At 37.2% G+C, this 18,673-nt stretch overlaps 1 protein-coding gene and 1 pseudogene across 1 annotated transcript in view; both read left to right on the plus strand.

Moving 5' to 3' along the window:
- The window catches only part of KPNA3 (karyopherin subunit alpha 3), a 169,955-nt gene extending 161,505 nt beyond the window's left edge, over positions 1-8,450 (plus strand). Inside the window, exons 11-17 of the mRNA XM_007946346.2 lie at positions 112-243; positions 2,799-2,927; positions 5,425-5,529; positions 5,628-5,699; positions 5,860-6,022; positions 7,734-7,828; positions 8,352-8,450. Of these exons, the coding sequence (XP_007944537.1) occupies positions 112-243; positions 2,799-2,927; positions 5,425-5,529; positions 5,628-5,699; positions 5,860-6,022; positions 7,734-7,828; positions 8,352-8,450 (795 nt within the window). The remainder of the gene's footprint in view (positions 1-111; positions 244-2,798; positions 2,928-5,424; positions 5,530-5,627; positions 5,700-5,859; positions 6,023-7,733; positions 7,829-8,351) is intronic.
- Positions 8,451-16,565: 8,115 nt separating this feature from the next.
- LOC103201646 lies at positions 16,566-17,098 on the plus strand (annotated as a pseudogene).
- The last annotated feature ends 1,575 nt before the right edge of the window (positions 17,099-18,673 follow it).

An 18,673-nucleotide genomic window follows, 5' to 3' on the forward strand; every position in this document is an offset into this window, starting at 1 on the left:
GCTGAAACATAAAATTTGGTTACTTCTTCTGTTACCACCCCTAAGGTATGTTGTGTATTTTAAACATTCAAACAAATCCGTAACATGATTATTCTTTTTTGCCTCCTGTAGATTCTTGTAGATACTGTTTGGGCTCTGTCATACCTGACAGATGGAGGTAATGAGCAGATACAGATGGTTATTGATTCAGGGGTTGTGCCATTTCTTGTGCCCCTTCTGAGCCACCAGGAAGTAAAAGTTCAAGTAAGTATTTTTAAATTTTTCATACCTCTGTAGAATTGTGTTTGCTGTAACTAGTTAACTTGCATGGCCAGGCTTCAATTTTGTTTATAAGTGCAGATCTTCCAGATTTCTTCTGTTACTCCCCTGAACCTGATTTTCTTGATTTCCAAATCTTTATCTCACCCACATTCTTGGCTGGGTTTCAGACCATATGGCCAATTGTTTTTGACCTCTTAGATACAACCTCTTAGAACTCTTTCAAGCATTACATTGTCATTTCAACAAGACAAAAATGTATCATCATCTCCCACAAACCTATCCTGTTCCTGTATCCCGTTTCAGTGGACAGCATGGTCCAACCTAGAAGCCTCAATTCCTCCTTTCATTTCCTCTTCATTACAAATTCCTATCAGTTCTTCATAGCTTTCAAATTTGAGCCATAGTTTTAGTTCAGGACTCAGTTTGTTTTTCTCTGATAATTTTAGTAGCCTACAAACTGCATTTCCTTTCTTCCCACTGTCTCCCCACTCATAATTAGGGATAGGTATAATAGATCGGCTTATCTCACTTCTGCCATAGTGTGCTTAACTAAATGGAAACATGTGCCCACTCCTGGCCTCTTATAAAATATTTTAGTGCATCCAATATTCCAATCCCAGATAAGAGCTTTTTATCATTTGGTCACTTCTAACTCTCAAACTTTTCCTGCCTACCTGTCCCTTAGGAGAATTATAGCTCAACCATACTTATTAATGTACTTAACAAAGAATGCCATCGTCCCCCATACTAATCAGCATTTGGCAATTATGCCTAGAATGGCCCCCCGCCAGACACACACACACACACACTTTGGATAGCAGATAACCTTTAGCACTCAACGGTATTTCTCCTGAGAAAATTTCCCTAGTGTTCGCCAGTAGAGGAGGTGCTGTTATTTTTATTTTTTAGGAATAACATTTCTATTTTTAAAATTTCTATTCTAAAATACATTTCTATATTTACAATTTACTACTGTGTTACTGTAACTGCTAGTTTCTTTGTTCATTGGATTCAGAGTTTCTCACAGGTATAGTATCTTTCCATCTTTATCTCTGTGCCTGAAGTAGCACCTGTCATGCAGTAGGTACTCCATAAATATTGAGGTACAGTAACCTAGCATATCTTTGAAATCTCCCTCTTTTTTAACATTTTATTATGGAAATCTTCAAACATGCACAAAAATAGAAAATAATACAGTGAACCTCTGTGTACTTACCACTCAACTTCAGAAATTATCAACATTCTGTTGTTCTTTTATATTCCTCCACTCTTTTTTCAGTTGTTTTTGCTGAATATTTTACATCAAATACTAATCAAATCTCTTTTCCACTCCTAATTTTCTGTAGTATCTTTCTAGCTATTATACCTGAATTTCAGGACCACAGCTACCCATAATGAATTCTTCACCAGTTCTCATTTAAACTGACTGTCAGGGACAATGTAGGGTGACTATACACACTTGTTCACACCTAAACGAGTACACACATCTTCTGGGGGATAGAGTGTCTTTATTCTGACATTGTCATGTGAGAATGTTATTTCATGGAATGACAAAACATGGTAGATGTTTTTTATTATTCCTCTCAGCAAATAAAAGCCGCTAACTTTATATGGTTCCCTTTCCCCGCCCTTAATAAAGAAAAATACTTGTTTTCATAAACTATAAAATCCCAAAGTTAAAATAATATATAACATATATGATCATTCACCTTACAAAGTATTTTGTGTCTGTTTTTTTTTCATTGAAATATTCTCATAGAACAGCCCTCAAATTAAGTGACTTGAAGAACATATACCTAGGATGTGATTATGATCCAGGACTCTTCATAATTATATTCAGTAACATTTAACTCAATAAACAGTTAATAAGCACCTAGAGTGTACCACTCATGGTGCTTTGTGATAAGACTACTTGTTCAAATAAAAATGGTTTTTTGAAGAGCTTTAGACCTCTCCGGTTGGGTAGAACAGACAGATAAGCCAGTGTTTTTAATTCAGCGTATTTTGTTGCTACAGAGGTAGGGTACTGAGGAAGCACAGAGTCATCGCACAAGACCCCTCTAACCCTACTCAGCTCCTGTGGCTCTGAGGCAGGGGCTTGTCTGTGATTCTGCTGAACACAGAAGCATAAGAGTGACTTGAACAGCAATGAACTTACTTTCAGCCAGCGTTTTAAAGGCAGATAAACACTGATGGATAAAAAAAGCACGAGTTTTTCACGAGTTAAAATTTAGTAATGGAATAAAATGGCTATTTAAGATGGGCTTTTATGGTTTCGTTTTAATTTCCTTTTTAAAATTTTTTTTGGCTTTTTTCCATCAGTTACTCACATGGTTTTTCCATAAAGTATTTTTCACAGGTGATTTGTTTAAAATTCAGAATTGCTTTTAGTTCTGCTTAATGCTTTGTGTAAGGATGAAGTGTTACTTATTCACCCTTTATATTTTTACATTTTCTCAAGGTTATGAAAAATACATAATTAGTTTCATCATAGACAAATAAATAAGCTTACAGAAAACATTGTATCCCTACCCTAGACTGCAGCACTCAGAGCGGTTGGCAACATAGTGACCGGCACTGATGAGCAGACCCAGGTCGTTCTCAACTGTGATGTCTTGTCACACTTCCCAAATCTCTTATCACACCCAAAAGAGAAGATAAATAAGGTAAGACTACAATGTCCTCATCATTTTACATTTCTGTCTTTGAAATCTTCTTTAACTGCTCCTTGTTTCTGTTGTTAACTTTTTCACTGTGACTTTTCCTCAAAACCAATGCAGATAAGATGAGAATTATTTCATATCACCTCTGCAGTTATTTTGAGTTTGGTATTTTTTGTCAGCTTTTAATTATTTCTTATAAGTGCTGCCTTGATCATCACAGAATGAAAAATATTTTTAGATTTTTTTTTTTTTTAATTTAAATGGATTGAGTAATACCAACAACTAGTAAATTATAGCCCCTGGGTCAAAGTGAATATGAAATCTGCCACTTAAACAGTTGGTATCTCTTACAAAGAAATAGAGGTATCATACATAAGTTAATCTCCCTACAAAAATCAGATTGGAGCTGTAGATGGAACTCCTAAATTAAGGAAACAAAAAATTACTCTTTTTAAGATTTCAAGCATGAGATACAGAATTATTATTACTGCCTTAATATATACATAAGTATTTAGCTCATTCAGAGAAAAAAACATATGCATGCATATAAAGTGATATTCTTTCAGATAGAAGACTCCTGTGTATTTTTTTTTTCAAAGAGAAAGAAAAGACAGATGAGTTACGCAGTGGTAAAGCAGGTAAAAATATGATGAAAATAGAGTGGGAACCAGTGGGTTGTATAAATCATCTGATTTTTCTGGCAGATTTCCCCTCGCAGATTACTCTGGGGGAGAGCAATCATTCTCATTTACTGTTACTTGCTGTCATTTAAAAAACACAGACCATAACATTCTCTCACTTAAAATTTCTCCACTTTAGGCTAAAAAATAAATTCCTTTGTATGATAAAGACTCTTCATGACCTGTTCCGTACCTTTTCTGGCCTTCACTTTGTATCTTCTCATACTCGGTATTTGACATTCTCTGAATGATCATTTTAATCCCCTTTTGTGATTGAGTTCTCCCACTTCAGTGTTTCATCACCATGATCTAGCACAGCAAGAGTCATAAAAGTGTGATGGTCAAATATTAGTTAAATACATTTTTATTGGCCTGAAATGCCACCATCCCAATTCCAGCAGAATTGATCATTTCTTCTTCTGTGTCATTACTGTATTTATATAGTTGCTTGACTATAACATAACAGTTGGATTCCAGTAGAAAACTATGTGGTTGACAATCACATTTTATAGATATATTTCTGATGAAGGGAAAGAAGCTGTAGACTTTCAGACTCTAGGTCTGTTATTTTTACTGTAGAAAGTTCAACTATAATGGAAGTGATTTTTATAACTAAATGCATTTTGTAATTGGGAACTAAAAATATTTAAATATTAGCATCATATACTTAATATACTTAATTTTAACATAGATAACCTATTTAGCTTCAGTAGTTAGTTGCTTTAAATGCTTTTCACCCTGAGCATTTGTGTTCTTTGCATCTTTAGAATCACAGTAGGACCCTACAGGTAGAAGTTACCAATGTGCTTGGTTTTTTTGCTCCACATTTGTTTGAAATTTTTCAAACCTACAAAACATTTGCAAGACTAGTAAAGTGAACACCCAAGGACTCAAACACAGATTCCCAGATTACTAACATTTTACCACAGTTGGATGGATTTACAGTTAGCTCATTGATTTGTGGAGGAGGAAGATGGTTTGATGCTAAAATTACACTTAGTCTGCTTTAATCTTAGATTAAGTATATCAGATTTTTTGCACTTGTGATACTGACACAAAACCCACCATAGCTGTAATACTATTTGTTAAATCCATAGCCTCTTATAGTTAAGAGTAACAGGTAAGCTTTTAATAATACCCTTTTTATCTTTATTGGTGAGATACGTGAACATATTTTCCTCTACTAGAGAAATGAATTATCATAATAGTTTCTACTCCCAGAGCAAGTATGTAATGGTCATGTTTCTCTTATAAAATTGAAATACCAGAAATACCTTATACCAGTGTTCCTTACAGCACTATTCACAATAATCAAAAGGTAGAAATGACTGACACGTCAGCATCAACAGATGAATGGATAAACAAAATACCACTGTATGCATACATTGGAATATTCTTGAGCCATAAAGAGAAATGAAGTCTTGATACATGCTACAATGTGAATGAATCTTGAAAACATACTGAGTTAAATAACCCACTTACAAAAAAGGACAATCCCACTTACATGAAATAGGCACATATATAGACATCAAAGTTTATTAGTGGTTGCCAGAGGTAATTTTCTTTTATGTCAAGAAATTTGTTATTGAATGAATATATGCCAGTTTAATGGTACCCAAATATTACAAATGGAAATTTCTTATAACTTTTTTAAAAATAGGAGCTTCTCTCTAACCTAATCACTTTTTAGATGCACTTTCCTTAAAACCGTTCAGATGATTTTGTTACTGCATATATAAAGTATGTTCAAATAAAAAATATAAACGCATTAAAGATACAATTTTTCAAATTATGGTGCCCTGTACTTTGTTCAATTATAGGAAGCAGTTTGGTTCCTTTCCAACATAACAGCAGGCAACCAGCAGCAGGTTCAAGCTGTAATAGATGCTGGATTAATCCCTATGATTATTCATCAGCTTGCTAAGGTCAGTCATATTGAGTTCATTGTGTCTATTATTGTATTATATAAAACCAAGCCTTTGGGGTAAAAAACTCATTTTATGATTTCTTTCTCAACCTCCAGGGGGATTTTGGAACACAAAAAGAAGCTGCTTGGGCAATTAGCAACTTAACAATAAGTGGCAGAAAAGATCAGGTGAATTTGAAAAAACTGTAATGGTTATGATTGTTAATAATGGAAAGTACACTACTCTTATATGGTTAAGAGTTACGATTGTTTCTAAGTCCTTTACTGTGTTCTTTTGGGGAAAAAGGTAATTCTATAAATAAAAATATTTTTCTCTTTTGTTGTGTAGGTTGAGTACCTTGTACAACAGAATGTAATACCACCATTCTGTAATTTACTGTCAGTGAAAGATTCTCAAGTTGTTCAGGTGGTTCTAGATGGTCTGAAAAACATTCTGATAATGGCTGGTGATGAAGCAAGCACAATAGCTGAAATAATAGAAGAATGTGGAGGTAAGAGAGTGGACTGAACGAAGAAAACTAGTTGAGCACTGGAACTCTGAAACATTAGTTCCTTTAAAGATAACTTACTAGAAATATAAACTGTTAGGATACATTGCTATTAAGTCATCAAATTATGTTGCTGTTCTTTATCTTCTTAGGCATTACACTACCTGAGCTTCTTATCTTCTATATTAGCATTACAAGAGGGTTTTCCAGATAACATTTGTCATAGTTTGCAAAAACTGATTCTGAAGGTCACTGTGTAACCTTCCTAGAGATTCACATTGATTTTTATAAAACACTGGCACTCTGGAAGTCACATGGCCAAGACTTAGATGAATTTACCATAATGTCATATTTTATTTTTTACATTTTGTTTATAATTTGAATGATGACACTACCAGTTTGAGCTTTTATCTTTTTTTTCAAAAGGTGGGGGGAGAGAGCAAATGCTATAGTGTGATAGAATATTCAGACCTGAAGAATTTCTTAATAACAGGAAGAAATTATCCCAGACATATGAAGGAGTATTGTCTGAAGTACATAACCTTAGAGATGGAAGCAAAGTTAAAATCCAGATCTTACTGTTGATCCAGTGCTCATTCTGGTTTTAAAGATACATTTTACTTTTTAAAATAATTTAAAATTAACATTGTAATCAGGCTCTTAACAACCCAGAAAGTTTGAGTAGCTGTCATAACTGTTTCTCTCTAGCTTTTTATTAATATAGTTGGCTCTGTCTATAGGAGTAATCCTTGTAATTAGAATGCATATTTTCTTGATATTTTACAGTTTAAAAAGCACTTTACATCCTTTATCTTTGACACTTACTTTCCCACTTTTCTGGTTTTATATTATTACTGCTAAATAAATGTGTGAAAAAAAAAGTTACTATTTTCAAATAACCGAGCTAAAAGATTTCAAGCAGTGATATTTATTATTAAGATCTAAATTTCCAGTCTTGCTTATCTGTTACATGGAGTGAATATATTGGAAATATAAATGAAAGCATTCAGTGTTTACTGTTCTGAAAAATTGTTTTCCAGTTTGATTGTGTCTATGGCACATAAGTGCCCTATGCATTTTTTAAAAAGAAATTTTTTCAAAATTTAAAGCCTTATTTTCTATTTGTGTTCATTAATCATTGAGTTTCTTAAAACTTCATTTTGTAGTTATATAAAAGTAATAACATTAGAAAACCAAGAAGAAGATTAAAAAAAAAAAAATTTTATATAAGGCTATTGTTGTTATGTGCTGTTGAGTCGGACCCAACTAATAGTGACCCCTCCCCTCCTTGGGTTTCTGAGGTGGTATCAATACGGAAGTAGATTGCCCAACCTTTTTTCCGAGGAGTGGCTGGTGGAGTTGAACCACCAGCCTTCTGGTTAGCAATCAAGTGCCTTAGGCACTATGCTACCAGAGCTCTTATGTGAAGGCAGTAGTATGGTTTTATAAAAGCTGTCTGGGCTATCTCCGTTATTTTTCTGTCACTCCCTTAGATTGTTCACCTCAAGGGCCAGGGTCCTAGAGGGCTTCTAAGGAGGGAGAAATTAGTGGGATGCTGGCCCTCCAAGTAGAGCAACTTAGGTTTAGACAGCCTCTCTTTTTGGTGGGTGGGCAGGAAGAAATTGCTTCAAGTCCATTAGAATTTGCCATAATTAAAATGAACATAGTATTGATTAGTATCTGTTTAGCTCTTTTGATTATTTTATTTTATTAGGTTTGGAAAAAATTGAAGTTTTACAGCAACATGAAAATGAAGACATTTATAAATTAGCATTTGAAATCATAGATCAGTATTTCTCTGGTGATGATGTAAGTATATAAAGATATGTTGTCTGTATGTAAATTAAAACCTATATAATATAAATTTACTATGACTTTTCTTTTTATCATTAATACGACTGAATTTATTCTGTATTCTGTCAGATGCTCTTGAGGTGGAATTTTTCCAGTTATTTAAAAAATCTCATGAACAGAAAAATTAATGCTCTTTATTAATGAGTTCTCTTAAATACTCTGAAACTTCATTACAAGGTAAAATGTGGAAACAATTATTGTTGCATTTATAATCTGTTAACTAGGAAGAAATAATTATAGAAATGATCATGTTTATATAGGTTAAATAAATCTACAGCTACAAAAGCTTAAGAAAGCAGCAGGGAGTATGTGTTCAATTTTTAGATTGCTAAATTTCTTAATAAAATCATTACTTTCACATTTACTTAAATAAGTTTATGTGATTAAACCATTCATACAGAATTCTTTAAGAGGTAAAAATTAATTCTGCCTACACCAGAATACATAGCATAACATGTATTTTTTTCTCTTTTTATAGATTGATGAAGACCCTAGCCTCATTCCTGAAGCAACACAAGGAGGTACTTACAATTTTGACCCAACAGCCAACCTTCAAACAAAAGAATTTAATTTTTAAGTTCAATTGAGTGCAGCATCTTTCCCACATTCAATATGAAGCACCACCAGATGGCTACCAAATGACAAGAACAACCACCACAAAGGCTCCAAAACATACATGCCTCTTCGTTTTGATGCGTCTAAAGCAAGCCATGTCTCAGTCACTTTACAGTTGCCAAAAGTCACTATCACATGGACTGTAAATGCATATGCATGATTTCCTAAACTGTTTTAGAATTCTCCTTAACAGTCTCAACTACCCTATTTTTTTCCCTGTTCCCTGGTGCCACACGCTGACAACTACAGTCTACAGTTAAGAATATTCCATAATGGTGCGCTGTGGATCAAGACACTTTGGTATGATGCATATAACGCTGGAAGACTTTAAAGAGGTACAGTCTGATCTGAGCCTCAGTCATTGTCCTCCACAAACATATTTTCATATTCTTTATGTGGAAGAATAGATTTTAAAGTACAAGCCAAATGATTTTCATTGGTCATTGGTGGAACTGACACACAAAATAAGTAACTTTAAAAACAAAACAAAAAAAACTTGGTTATTGATTAAACAGATAAGTTTTAAAAAAAAAACAAAAAACTGTACTTCATCTACCAGTAATTGATGTGTTTATTATCTGCCTCAGAAGCCAGGGTTGGAGGAAGAACTTCAGATATGGATGGTAATGCTTTTGCCATTATACCTAATTTTTGAGAACAGCAAGCCCTATTTGACCACTCACTTCAGCCTGTGTGTTCCTGCTGTTTTGAAGTAATCAAATGCTGTGCATGGTATTTTACCTAAGCTGCAACCTGTTACGGACTTGAACTTCTGTTTAAGGTGAAAGCAAGAGTCCCTAACTGTAGTAGGGGGAAAAAGGTCTAAAATACCCATTGATGATATTAAAAAAGAAAAAAAAAAAAAATCTTGCTTTCAGCTTTCAGGAGTTATTATTTTTGTTTTAAATTGATAATTGGATATGGTTGATTTATGTTGGGTTTAAACTGTGGAGCTTTCATGTTTACTGTAATTTAGTCTTAAACTATTTTTTACTTAGTAACCAGTGCTTTTGATAATGTGGTTGGCAACAAACCAGCAACTATTTAGAAGTGTCATAAAACTTCATTTTTTTGAGTATTGGAAATGTTAATTCAGATCCTACTCTAAAAGCATATTCACATATTAAAACATCAGAAAAGGATCTGTGTAGAGGAATAATCTGCAGTTGTTTAACATAAACCAGATCTGCAGTGGTCATAAAATAACTCTGCAATATCTGGTATTACTGTGTAAAGTCATTGCTTTTGGTAAAATTATCTGACCCAGTTATTAATGAAAGAATATGGATATGAAAATTTTTAAATGGAATAATTTGTGCTGTCACAAAAATGGTTTTGTTGCTATTGTTTACTGGGCAATTTCCCAATGCATTGATGTGAAGGGATAGAAAATCTAAACTAATTTAATTATCAGATGGGGGGTGTATTTACTGTGATGAAGATGAGACAGATGCCATCAGAGCTTTGTGAATCAGCTGGGGTTTTTTCACTGATAAACAACACATAGCAGGTGTGCGTTCATTAAAACTATATGTATCTGCCAAGGTGGAGCCACTTTAAAGAGTGAGTTTTGTCTTGTATCTAAAGTGGATACAAGCGTATGTTTAAACTGCAAGATTTTTACTTGCTAGAGAATCTGTTTTAATATAGTGGTTTGGCCTCTGATTATTTATAGGTTTTATAAATTTTAGAATCAATTTCTCTTTAAGGTGGCTCAGATTTTTCAACTCTTGTGCACATAAAATTGAGTTGAAGTTCATTGTGCCTTTTTTTCTTTATCCAAACTTTTGAGTTAAAGCTTCATATGGTAACTGCATCCTATTCAGACACTATAGTCTAAATTTTTGAAACTGTGTGGTGTTCACTAAAAGTAGGAATGACAAAGTCAAAGCTAATTAAGGTCACAAACTTCGGTGAAACCCTTAAAGTCCAAATCTTCTTGATATTGTGAATTGTACCCCTTCTAGTTTAGTTTCTTCCAGACTCTCCATATTTACTGACAGTTACCTTTCAAATTTTGCACACAATAAGATTGAAATCGGGCCTCAACTGTGATGATTCATATTTCCTCTTGTGTTCTCAGTACAAACTAACATTTAACTGAACATTAGCATCAAGTAGTGCAGACTTGTGTATGCATTTGCTTGATAGAATTTGTTGTGACCTTACCGGGTTTTGAATTGGAATTGCACCATTGCGTACATAAAGGAAACTAAGTATATTGCTGCACTTTTAAGTTTTCAAAACAGTGTTTAAAAATTGCATTGTTTTTATTTTTTTTAAAACTCAGTTAAAAAAGACTAAAACGTTCTTTCAAAAGAGGCATCTAAATGTGTTCCTAATTTTGTATATGGGCTTAGGTTTTGTAACCAATAAAAAAAAAAGCTGCTATCAAATATGATAAAACATTGAAGAACTTATTTCAAAGCATAACTTTTACTGGCTTTAGTTTTGTTTCTGTATACTTAAATTTAACTTTGGAATTATTTTTCACTTATCACCTACAGTGGAGATGAATCAGGAATCACCCTTTCTCATTGTGTGTGAATACCTCCTTTCCCACTATGACAACACCTGGATGAACACCAATAACAATGCTAGCTTTATGAGTATTTTGTAACAAATAAATAGCACAGAGTCTCAGACTTAAATACTGTACCCTAGAAAAGGGCCATTCATTGGGTTATAACTTTCATCAAACAAAACAAAAGTAAACAAACTTTATTTCAGTCTTGTCTGATAACCCATGAAAATATGTAGCTATGAAAGATCATAATGGAACAAAAATCTGCAAGTTTTAGCCTGTTAGATAGCAATTATGGCTCAAAGTAAAATCTCAAATTAATTGAAACATCAAAGGAGAAGTCAGACTTTGAGTATACAAGTATTTTTACTTTTGTATAATTCTACTTCAAATTATTTTTTACAGAAGTCAGTGTATAAGTAAATAAATGTAATGGTACTCCTATATAATCTTGCCATGATTTCCTTCAGAAGTATCCTTTTCAGAGGATTAATTAATTATTGCAAAAGAGAATTCATAAATGTCAGTTGTCTTGGAGTTATTGTTATGAGTTTTCCTGACCCTGGTTGATCTGAGGAAATTTCCTAAAATCTATTTGAGGAAAGGGAGTATAATTTCTGTACATTAAGCTATGATTATGAAGCATGTAATCCAAGAAGTGCCGTATGTGACCCACCGTATAAATGTACTTGATCAGTCTGCTGAACAAATGAGTCTCAAAATATACTCTGTATATCAAGAGAAAGTGTCTGGGGAAAGGGATGTGGGAATGCAGCTCTGTTTGCATCCTTAGCTTCGTTATTTGCCCATAAAATCCTTAAACTAACTTTGAAAAAACCCACTGCCATCAAGTTAATTCCAACTTATAGTGACTCCCATTGGGTTTCCAAGGCTGTAAATCTCTATGGAAGTAGATTGCCTCACCTTCCTCCTGTGGAACAGCTGGTGAGTTGGAACCGCTGACCTCCTGTTAGCAGCCAAATATTTTACCCAACTGTGCCAACAGAGCTCCTTACCTAGTATTATTGATATTGTAGGCTGGATAATTCTTTGTTGTGGTGGGTCTCTTCTGGGTATTGTTGTATGCTTAGTGGCATCCCTGGCTTCTGCCCCCTAGATTGATAGCACCCCTTTTCCCCCCAGTCAGGACAGCTGACAATGTCTTGGTCTATTGCCAGATGTCCCCTGGGGACAAAATCTCCTCAAGTTGAGAACAATTGGCCTGAATGAATAAATTCCTGAAGAAAAACTTCTCCACTCAGATGAGGCAGCCTAAGTCATGACTTTGCTGGTGAACAATTCCAAGCTTGCCTCAGATGCATGGAGCTCTGATGGCACAGTGCCTAAGGCATTTGACTGCTAACCAGTTGGTGGTTCAAACCTACCATCCATTCAGCAGAAAGAAGATCTACTTCCATAAAGATTTACCACCTTGGAAACCCAATGGAGGTTACTATGAGTAGGAATTCACTCGATGGCAGTGAGTTTTGTCCTTTTTTTTATAAGATAGAAAGAAGAAACAAACATGTATTGTCTTCATTTTTAATGTTAAGAGAAATCAGAACCAGTCTTAACCATTTCCCAAGTCCCCCATCTGTGGGAGCTAGTGGTTGTACCGAGTCCTATCTATTGCATATGATTTAGAGTGGAAATGGAAATATGGTTAACTAGTTGCCCTTTTAGAAACTCTGATAGCATAGTGCCTAAGGCACTTGACTGCTAACCAGAAGACTGGCGGTTCAAACCCATCAGCCACTCCTTGGAAGGAAGGTTGGGCAATCTACTTCCGTAATGATCCTGCCTCGGAAACCCAAGGAGGAGTTGCTATGAGTCGGGTCCAACTCGACAGCGCATAACAACAACAGTTACCTCTTAAAATTATTCTGTGGCTACATAATAGGGTAGTAAGAGAGGAAAAAAAAAATGAAATTACTCATAATCTTAAAACTTTTCCTGTAGCAATGTTTTTCAAACATTTTTAGTTGAAGATCTTTAAGTTCTCCAGGAAAAAAATTGGCACTCGACTGGGAAATCATAGCATAATTTGTAAACCACTTACTGAAGCATTGTGACAGATTGGCCTATCTTCAGGAAGCTTACATGTTTAGATGGGAAAACAAAAACATTGTATTATTAATAAATGACCTATTAATTGAAATAATGGTAGAAATCATAAGACAGTATAAAATTAGTGTTAAATGAGAGCAAAAATTGGATAATTCATTTTAAAATTGAGACTATCCACACATTGGTGAATAGTGTAGGGCAGCAGCTTAAGGATGGTGGGGAATACAACAGTAGATGAGTGACAGGCTCTACCTTCAAAGAGCTGTTCTCGTTATCTTGCAGTAGCTATGTTCTAAGTTTTAATGCATAAAGGACAAATAGAGAAATGAGAACAAAGTTCAGAGAAGGGGAACAACAGTGAAATACTTCTTGGATGTAGTGGGACTGAGACTGAAAAGACAGTCAAGTCATTCAGGACCAGACCTGTACTATACCAAGTGGTTCATGATTTAGGTTTCTTTGGCTTAACATAGGAACATTGCATTATCTGGATGCTAGTTGTATGACTATGGGAGAGACTATTTATTTTACTAGCTTCATCATACTAGACTTGTGATCAAGTAAAAGCCTCCAGTTCCCTTTCACACTGGCTCTCCATCAAGGATTTATGCAATTACACTTTTCAAATATAAATATAAGAATTTATAAATTGCATATTACAGCAAAAGCTGGAACTTGTGTGTTCATGGATTGAATTGCATGCCCCCAGAATGTGTGTCAGTTTAGCTAAGCCATGATTCTCAGTGGTTTGGCAGTTATGTCATGATGTAATCATCCCCCATGTTGTGATCAGTCCTGATCTGATATAAGGGGATTAGAGTGGGATGCAACACACTTAATCAGATTACAGCCTGAGCCAGTGTAAGGAGAGTTTCCCTGGGGTGTGTCTGCATTGTCTTTTATTTTACAAGAGGTGAAATGAGAGAAGTGAGCAGAGAGGGAAGGACTACCTCTGAGAAAGAAGAGCTGGGAGCAGAGTGCATCCTTTGGATCCAGGGTCCCTGTGCTGGGAACCTCCTAAACCCAGGGAAGATTAATGACAAAGACCTTCCCCCAGAACCAACAGATAGATTTCCTCTGGAGCTGGCACCCTGAATTTAGCCTTCAAGCTTCCTAAACTGTGAGAATAAATTTGTTTGTTAAAGCCATCCATTTGTGGTATTTATAACACCAGTAGGTAACTGAGAACTTGGTACTGAGAGTGGGTTACAGCCATTTGGGAATTGGATAATGAGTAGAGACTAGAAGAGTTTTAAGGTGCCTAATAGTAAAAGCCTAGGTTGTGTTGAAGAGATTGGTGGTGGAATTATAAACCTCAAAGGTAATTCTGGTGGGGGCTTAGGAAGAAGTGAGGAGAACTGTAACACTGGAGACAATGAGAAGCAGTGGCAGCAGAACCAGGAGAGATGGTGTGGGAGCTGACTCACTGAGTACCTTTAGGCAGGAGGCTTCCTAGCAGAGTGGGATGGCTTCTGGCATTTGTGGGTGAAGTTAGGCTTGCTGACCCAGAATCCATGGAAGGAGAGAACTGAGCACCTTCTCGTGGAGTAGGGTGCCTCCAAGCATATAGCTTATAGAGCTAAAGAGCTTTGTAACACTTGCCCAAGGAGGGCAGTGGGCTGGCATCTTTGAGAGACCAAGGAACCAAGAAGCAGAAACTGAAGAGATAGAACAGGAAGAAGTGCTGCCTCGGTCTCAAAGAGTAGGGCCACGACCTCCAGGGTCTCAAAATGTGGGGCCACAGCTTCCTAGGTTTCAAAGAATCAGATCTTCACCAACTCCATTCAGAAGTATGGGGCTGCTGTTCAAGACTGCCAGGGAAATGGTGCCAGAGCTGCTCCCCAAAGCTGAGGGAGTGGGGCTGTTGTGCCCAAGGGACAGAAGAACAGAGCTTGCTGGAGCCAAGGGGGTAGGGTTGTCACTCAGTTGGAGGAGAATGGGGCCACCCAAAGCCCAGGGAGCAGAGTTGCTGTCCCAGTGGGTCTGGAAAACAGAGCTGAAGCTTAGGGCCAAGGGGAGGCCTGTACCCAGAATCCAGAGAGTACGGCCAATACCCAGAGTCTCTAGGCAAGGCCATTGCCTGGATGGGCTCAGAGAAGATTATTTTCAAGTCTTGAGAGCTGAGATAAATTGGTGTGCTGGGTTTTGGACTTGCTTGGTATCCATTACCCCTTTTTTCCCTCTAATTTCTCCATGTGTGATGGGAATGTATACCTTTTGCCCATTCCACCATTGTGCATTGGAAACGGTAACTTGTATTCTGGATTCATAGATGAAAAGGAATTTTGCCCCAGGATGGAATTTGAACTTGGAGTTGATTTAAGACTTTTGGTATGATATAATGGAATGAAACTTTTCCATGTGACAAGGACATGAATTTTTGGGAGCCTGAATGTCATGGATTGAATTTTGTCCTCCAAAAATACGTGTCAACTTAGTGGGGCCATGATTCTCAATGGTTTTGGAGTTATGTAATGATATAATCATCCTCTGTGATGTGATCAGTCCTGATTTGATGTGAGGGGATTTAAGGGGTATGCAGTACACTTAATCGGGTCACAGCCCTCATCTAAGAGGAGTTTCCGTGGGGTGTGGCTTCCATCACCTTTTATCTCACAAGAAATAAAATGAGAGATAAATGAGCAGAGAGGGAGGGACCTACCACCATTGAGAAAGAAGAGCCAGGAATGGAGTGCATCCTTTGAACCCAGAGTCCCTGTGCTGGGAACTTCTTAAACCCAGGGAAGACTGATGACAAGGACCTTCCCCCAGAGCCAACAGAGACAGAAAGCCTTCTGGAGCTGGTGGCCTGAATTCAGACTTCTAGCTTCATAAACTGAGAATAAATTTCTGCTTGTTAAAGCCATCCACTTGTGGTATTCTGTTACAGCAGCACTAGATAACTGATACCTTTGTAAGATAGATATCTGTCAGAGAAGGAAAATGCAAGTATTTTCCACTAAAATAAGCAATAGAAGAATGGAAAGACTGAACCATATCAAAGGCAGGAAACTTGCAAGACCTGGAAAAACAAGGCAGTTCCATCAAGTTCTGTCTCACAGGTTTCACTATATTTATTCATCCCAGTTTTCTTCAAAATAAGATCAGATTCTGTCTGTTACCTTGTATTATCTTTCCTTGTATTCAGTCTTGTATAAGAACTAAACTTCTACAAATATGCACTCATATACTTATTGATCACCCTATTCCATGCCATGTACTGTAGAGCACATACTATTTAAAAGAAAAAAATCAGGAATATCACGAATAAATGTAAAAAAGAAGCTCCCTGGCGGTCCCGTGGATCTGTCTCTTGCTTCAACAGTGTTTGGATGGAACAGACTCGGCGATTCCCCACCTCCAGCTTCAGCCCACCCTCCAACCTTGTCTCCAAGGCACAACCTCTCAGACCATCTTCTCAGCCATCCTGTTTGTGGGGACCACTAACATCGTTTTTTGTGGTTACCTCCAAATCCTCAACCAGCTATGAGCTCCCAGATCCATCAGAACTATTCCAATGATGCGGATGCTGGCATCAACCACCTGGTCAATCTGCACCTGCGAGCCTCCTACACCTACCTCTCTCTGGGCTTCTTTTTCGATTGCAACAATGTGGCCTTGGAAGGCGTGGGACTCTTCCACGAGCTGTCGGAGGAGAAACTCAAGGGTGCCGAGATTCTCTTGAAGCTGCAAAACAAGTGTGGCAGCCACACCCTCTTTCAGGACGTGAAGAAGCCGTCCCAGTCCCAAGATGAATGGGGTAGAAGCCTGAATGCCATGGAAGCCACACTGGTCCTGGAGAAGAACTTGAACCAGGCTCTTCTGGATCTGCATGCTGTGGCTTCTACCCACACAGACCCCCATCTCTGTAACTTCCTGGAGAACATTTACTGGATGAGGAGGTAAAGCTCCTCAAGAAGATGGGCAACCACCTGACCAACCTCCGCAGGGTGGCCAACCCCCAGGTGGGGCTGGGTGAGTACCTCTTGGAGAGACTCACCCTCAAGCATGACGACTAGGTGCCTCTGGAGCCCAGTGAGTTGGGAAGGCCCTCCGCATCCCCCTGCCAGCCTCAGGCCTCTGCCTGAACCTCTTCCTTGGCCACGAGGCCACATCTAAACTACCCTGAAGCCCATTTTCCAAGCATGGACCAAATGGAAACAAAAAAGCTTTTTTTTGCAGCAAAAAAAAAAAAAGGAATAAATGTAAAAGAAAAGTTATGACATGTTAGAAAAAAGAGGTACATGATAACATAAAATACATACTAGAGGGAATGGGCCTAGTTAGGAAGGTGATCATTGCACTGACACTGAGCCCTTACTAAGCCCACTACAGCCATAAGCACTAAGAAGTACTAACTCAATTCTCTCAACTCTGTGAAGAAGGCTCTGTTAGGCAGAGAGATGTTAACTTTTCCCAAAGTTACACAGCTGATGAGTATGAAGGCAAAGCAAAGATTAATTAGGCAAATTGGCAGGAAAAGCTTTCTGGCAGAAGGAACAATATGTACAAAAGCCATGTGGGAAAGGAGTGAAAGAAAACAAGTGTAGCTAGATGGAACATAATGAAAGATTTTGGAAGGGGAGCATTATACAGATAGGTAGGGGCCAGATCCCACAGCCTTGTAAATTAGAAAGGATTGGGGAAATTATTGCCATTAAGTAAGAGGGATCATGGAAGATTTGTGCTTAATAAGTTTAACTAGTTGTAGTGTGGAGCTTTGAGGCAAGGGATGGTGGAACCACTTGGGCCATGAAGGGTGGGATCAAAAGATGCCTTAGATACGGGATTTGAAGGAAACGAAAGTATCAAGGATGACTTCTAGGTTTCTGGGTTGTGTTAACTCACGAATGGAAGACAAGAAAGGGAACATGAGATAACTACGTGAGAGAATGAGGTTGGAAAGTGGAGGGTGTTGAGTGCATTTTGAGTTGAACATCAAAATGACTGTCACAGAGGGCAGCTGGAACTAGGTTAGAGGTGTGAACCCTTTTCCCTATTTTGATGATTATTAAAGCAGTTGATCAGGATGTGACTGCCTAGGTCTTGTGTTTGGAGTGAGAACAGGGCTTAAGGTTGAGTGTTAGGGAATTTCAACATTCAGTGGACATGTGGAGAATGAGCTTGCAAAGGAAACAGGAATGGGGAGGGAAATAGAAAATTCTGTGTTTTTTCAGAAGACTGGGGAAAAAGAGATTTCACTGCCCACTAATATTGCTGAGAGATTGGGTGAGGTAAGGCAGGAAATGTCCTTTGGGTTTAGTGAGTCACCTTAGAAGGGCTGTCTAGTGTGGTAATGACAGCCGAAATCACAGTCAGAACGGAGGAGCAGGGAACAGGAGATGGAGACAGGAAATCTGCTCAGTTTTTTGTTTTGTTTTTTCTATTCAGTTGCATTTTGCTCTGAAGGGAAGGAGGAAGGATGGTAGCTAAACGGTGACGTGGAGAAAATCCAGTTGAGAAAGACATTGAATATACAAGAGAAGAGCAATCAATTCTCTAGGTTATAGCAGAGAATCTAGAGCACAGGGAGCAAGAATAGCCATACTTCTTCAGTCAGCTGTTACTTTACTGAGCAATAGTATGTGCCAAAT

This window comes from Orycteropus afer, unplaced genomic scaffold (genome assembly GCF_000298275.1).
Source record: "Orycteropus afer afer isolate SDZICR_OR568_19922 unplaced genomic scaffold, OryAfe1.0 scaffold00157, whole genome shotgun sequence".
Classification (NCBI taxonomy): Eukaryota; Metazoa; Chordata; class Mammalia; order Tubulidentata; family Orycteropodidae; genus Orycteropus; species Orycteropus afer.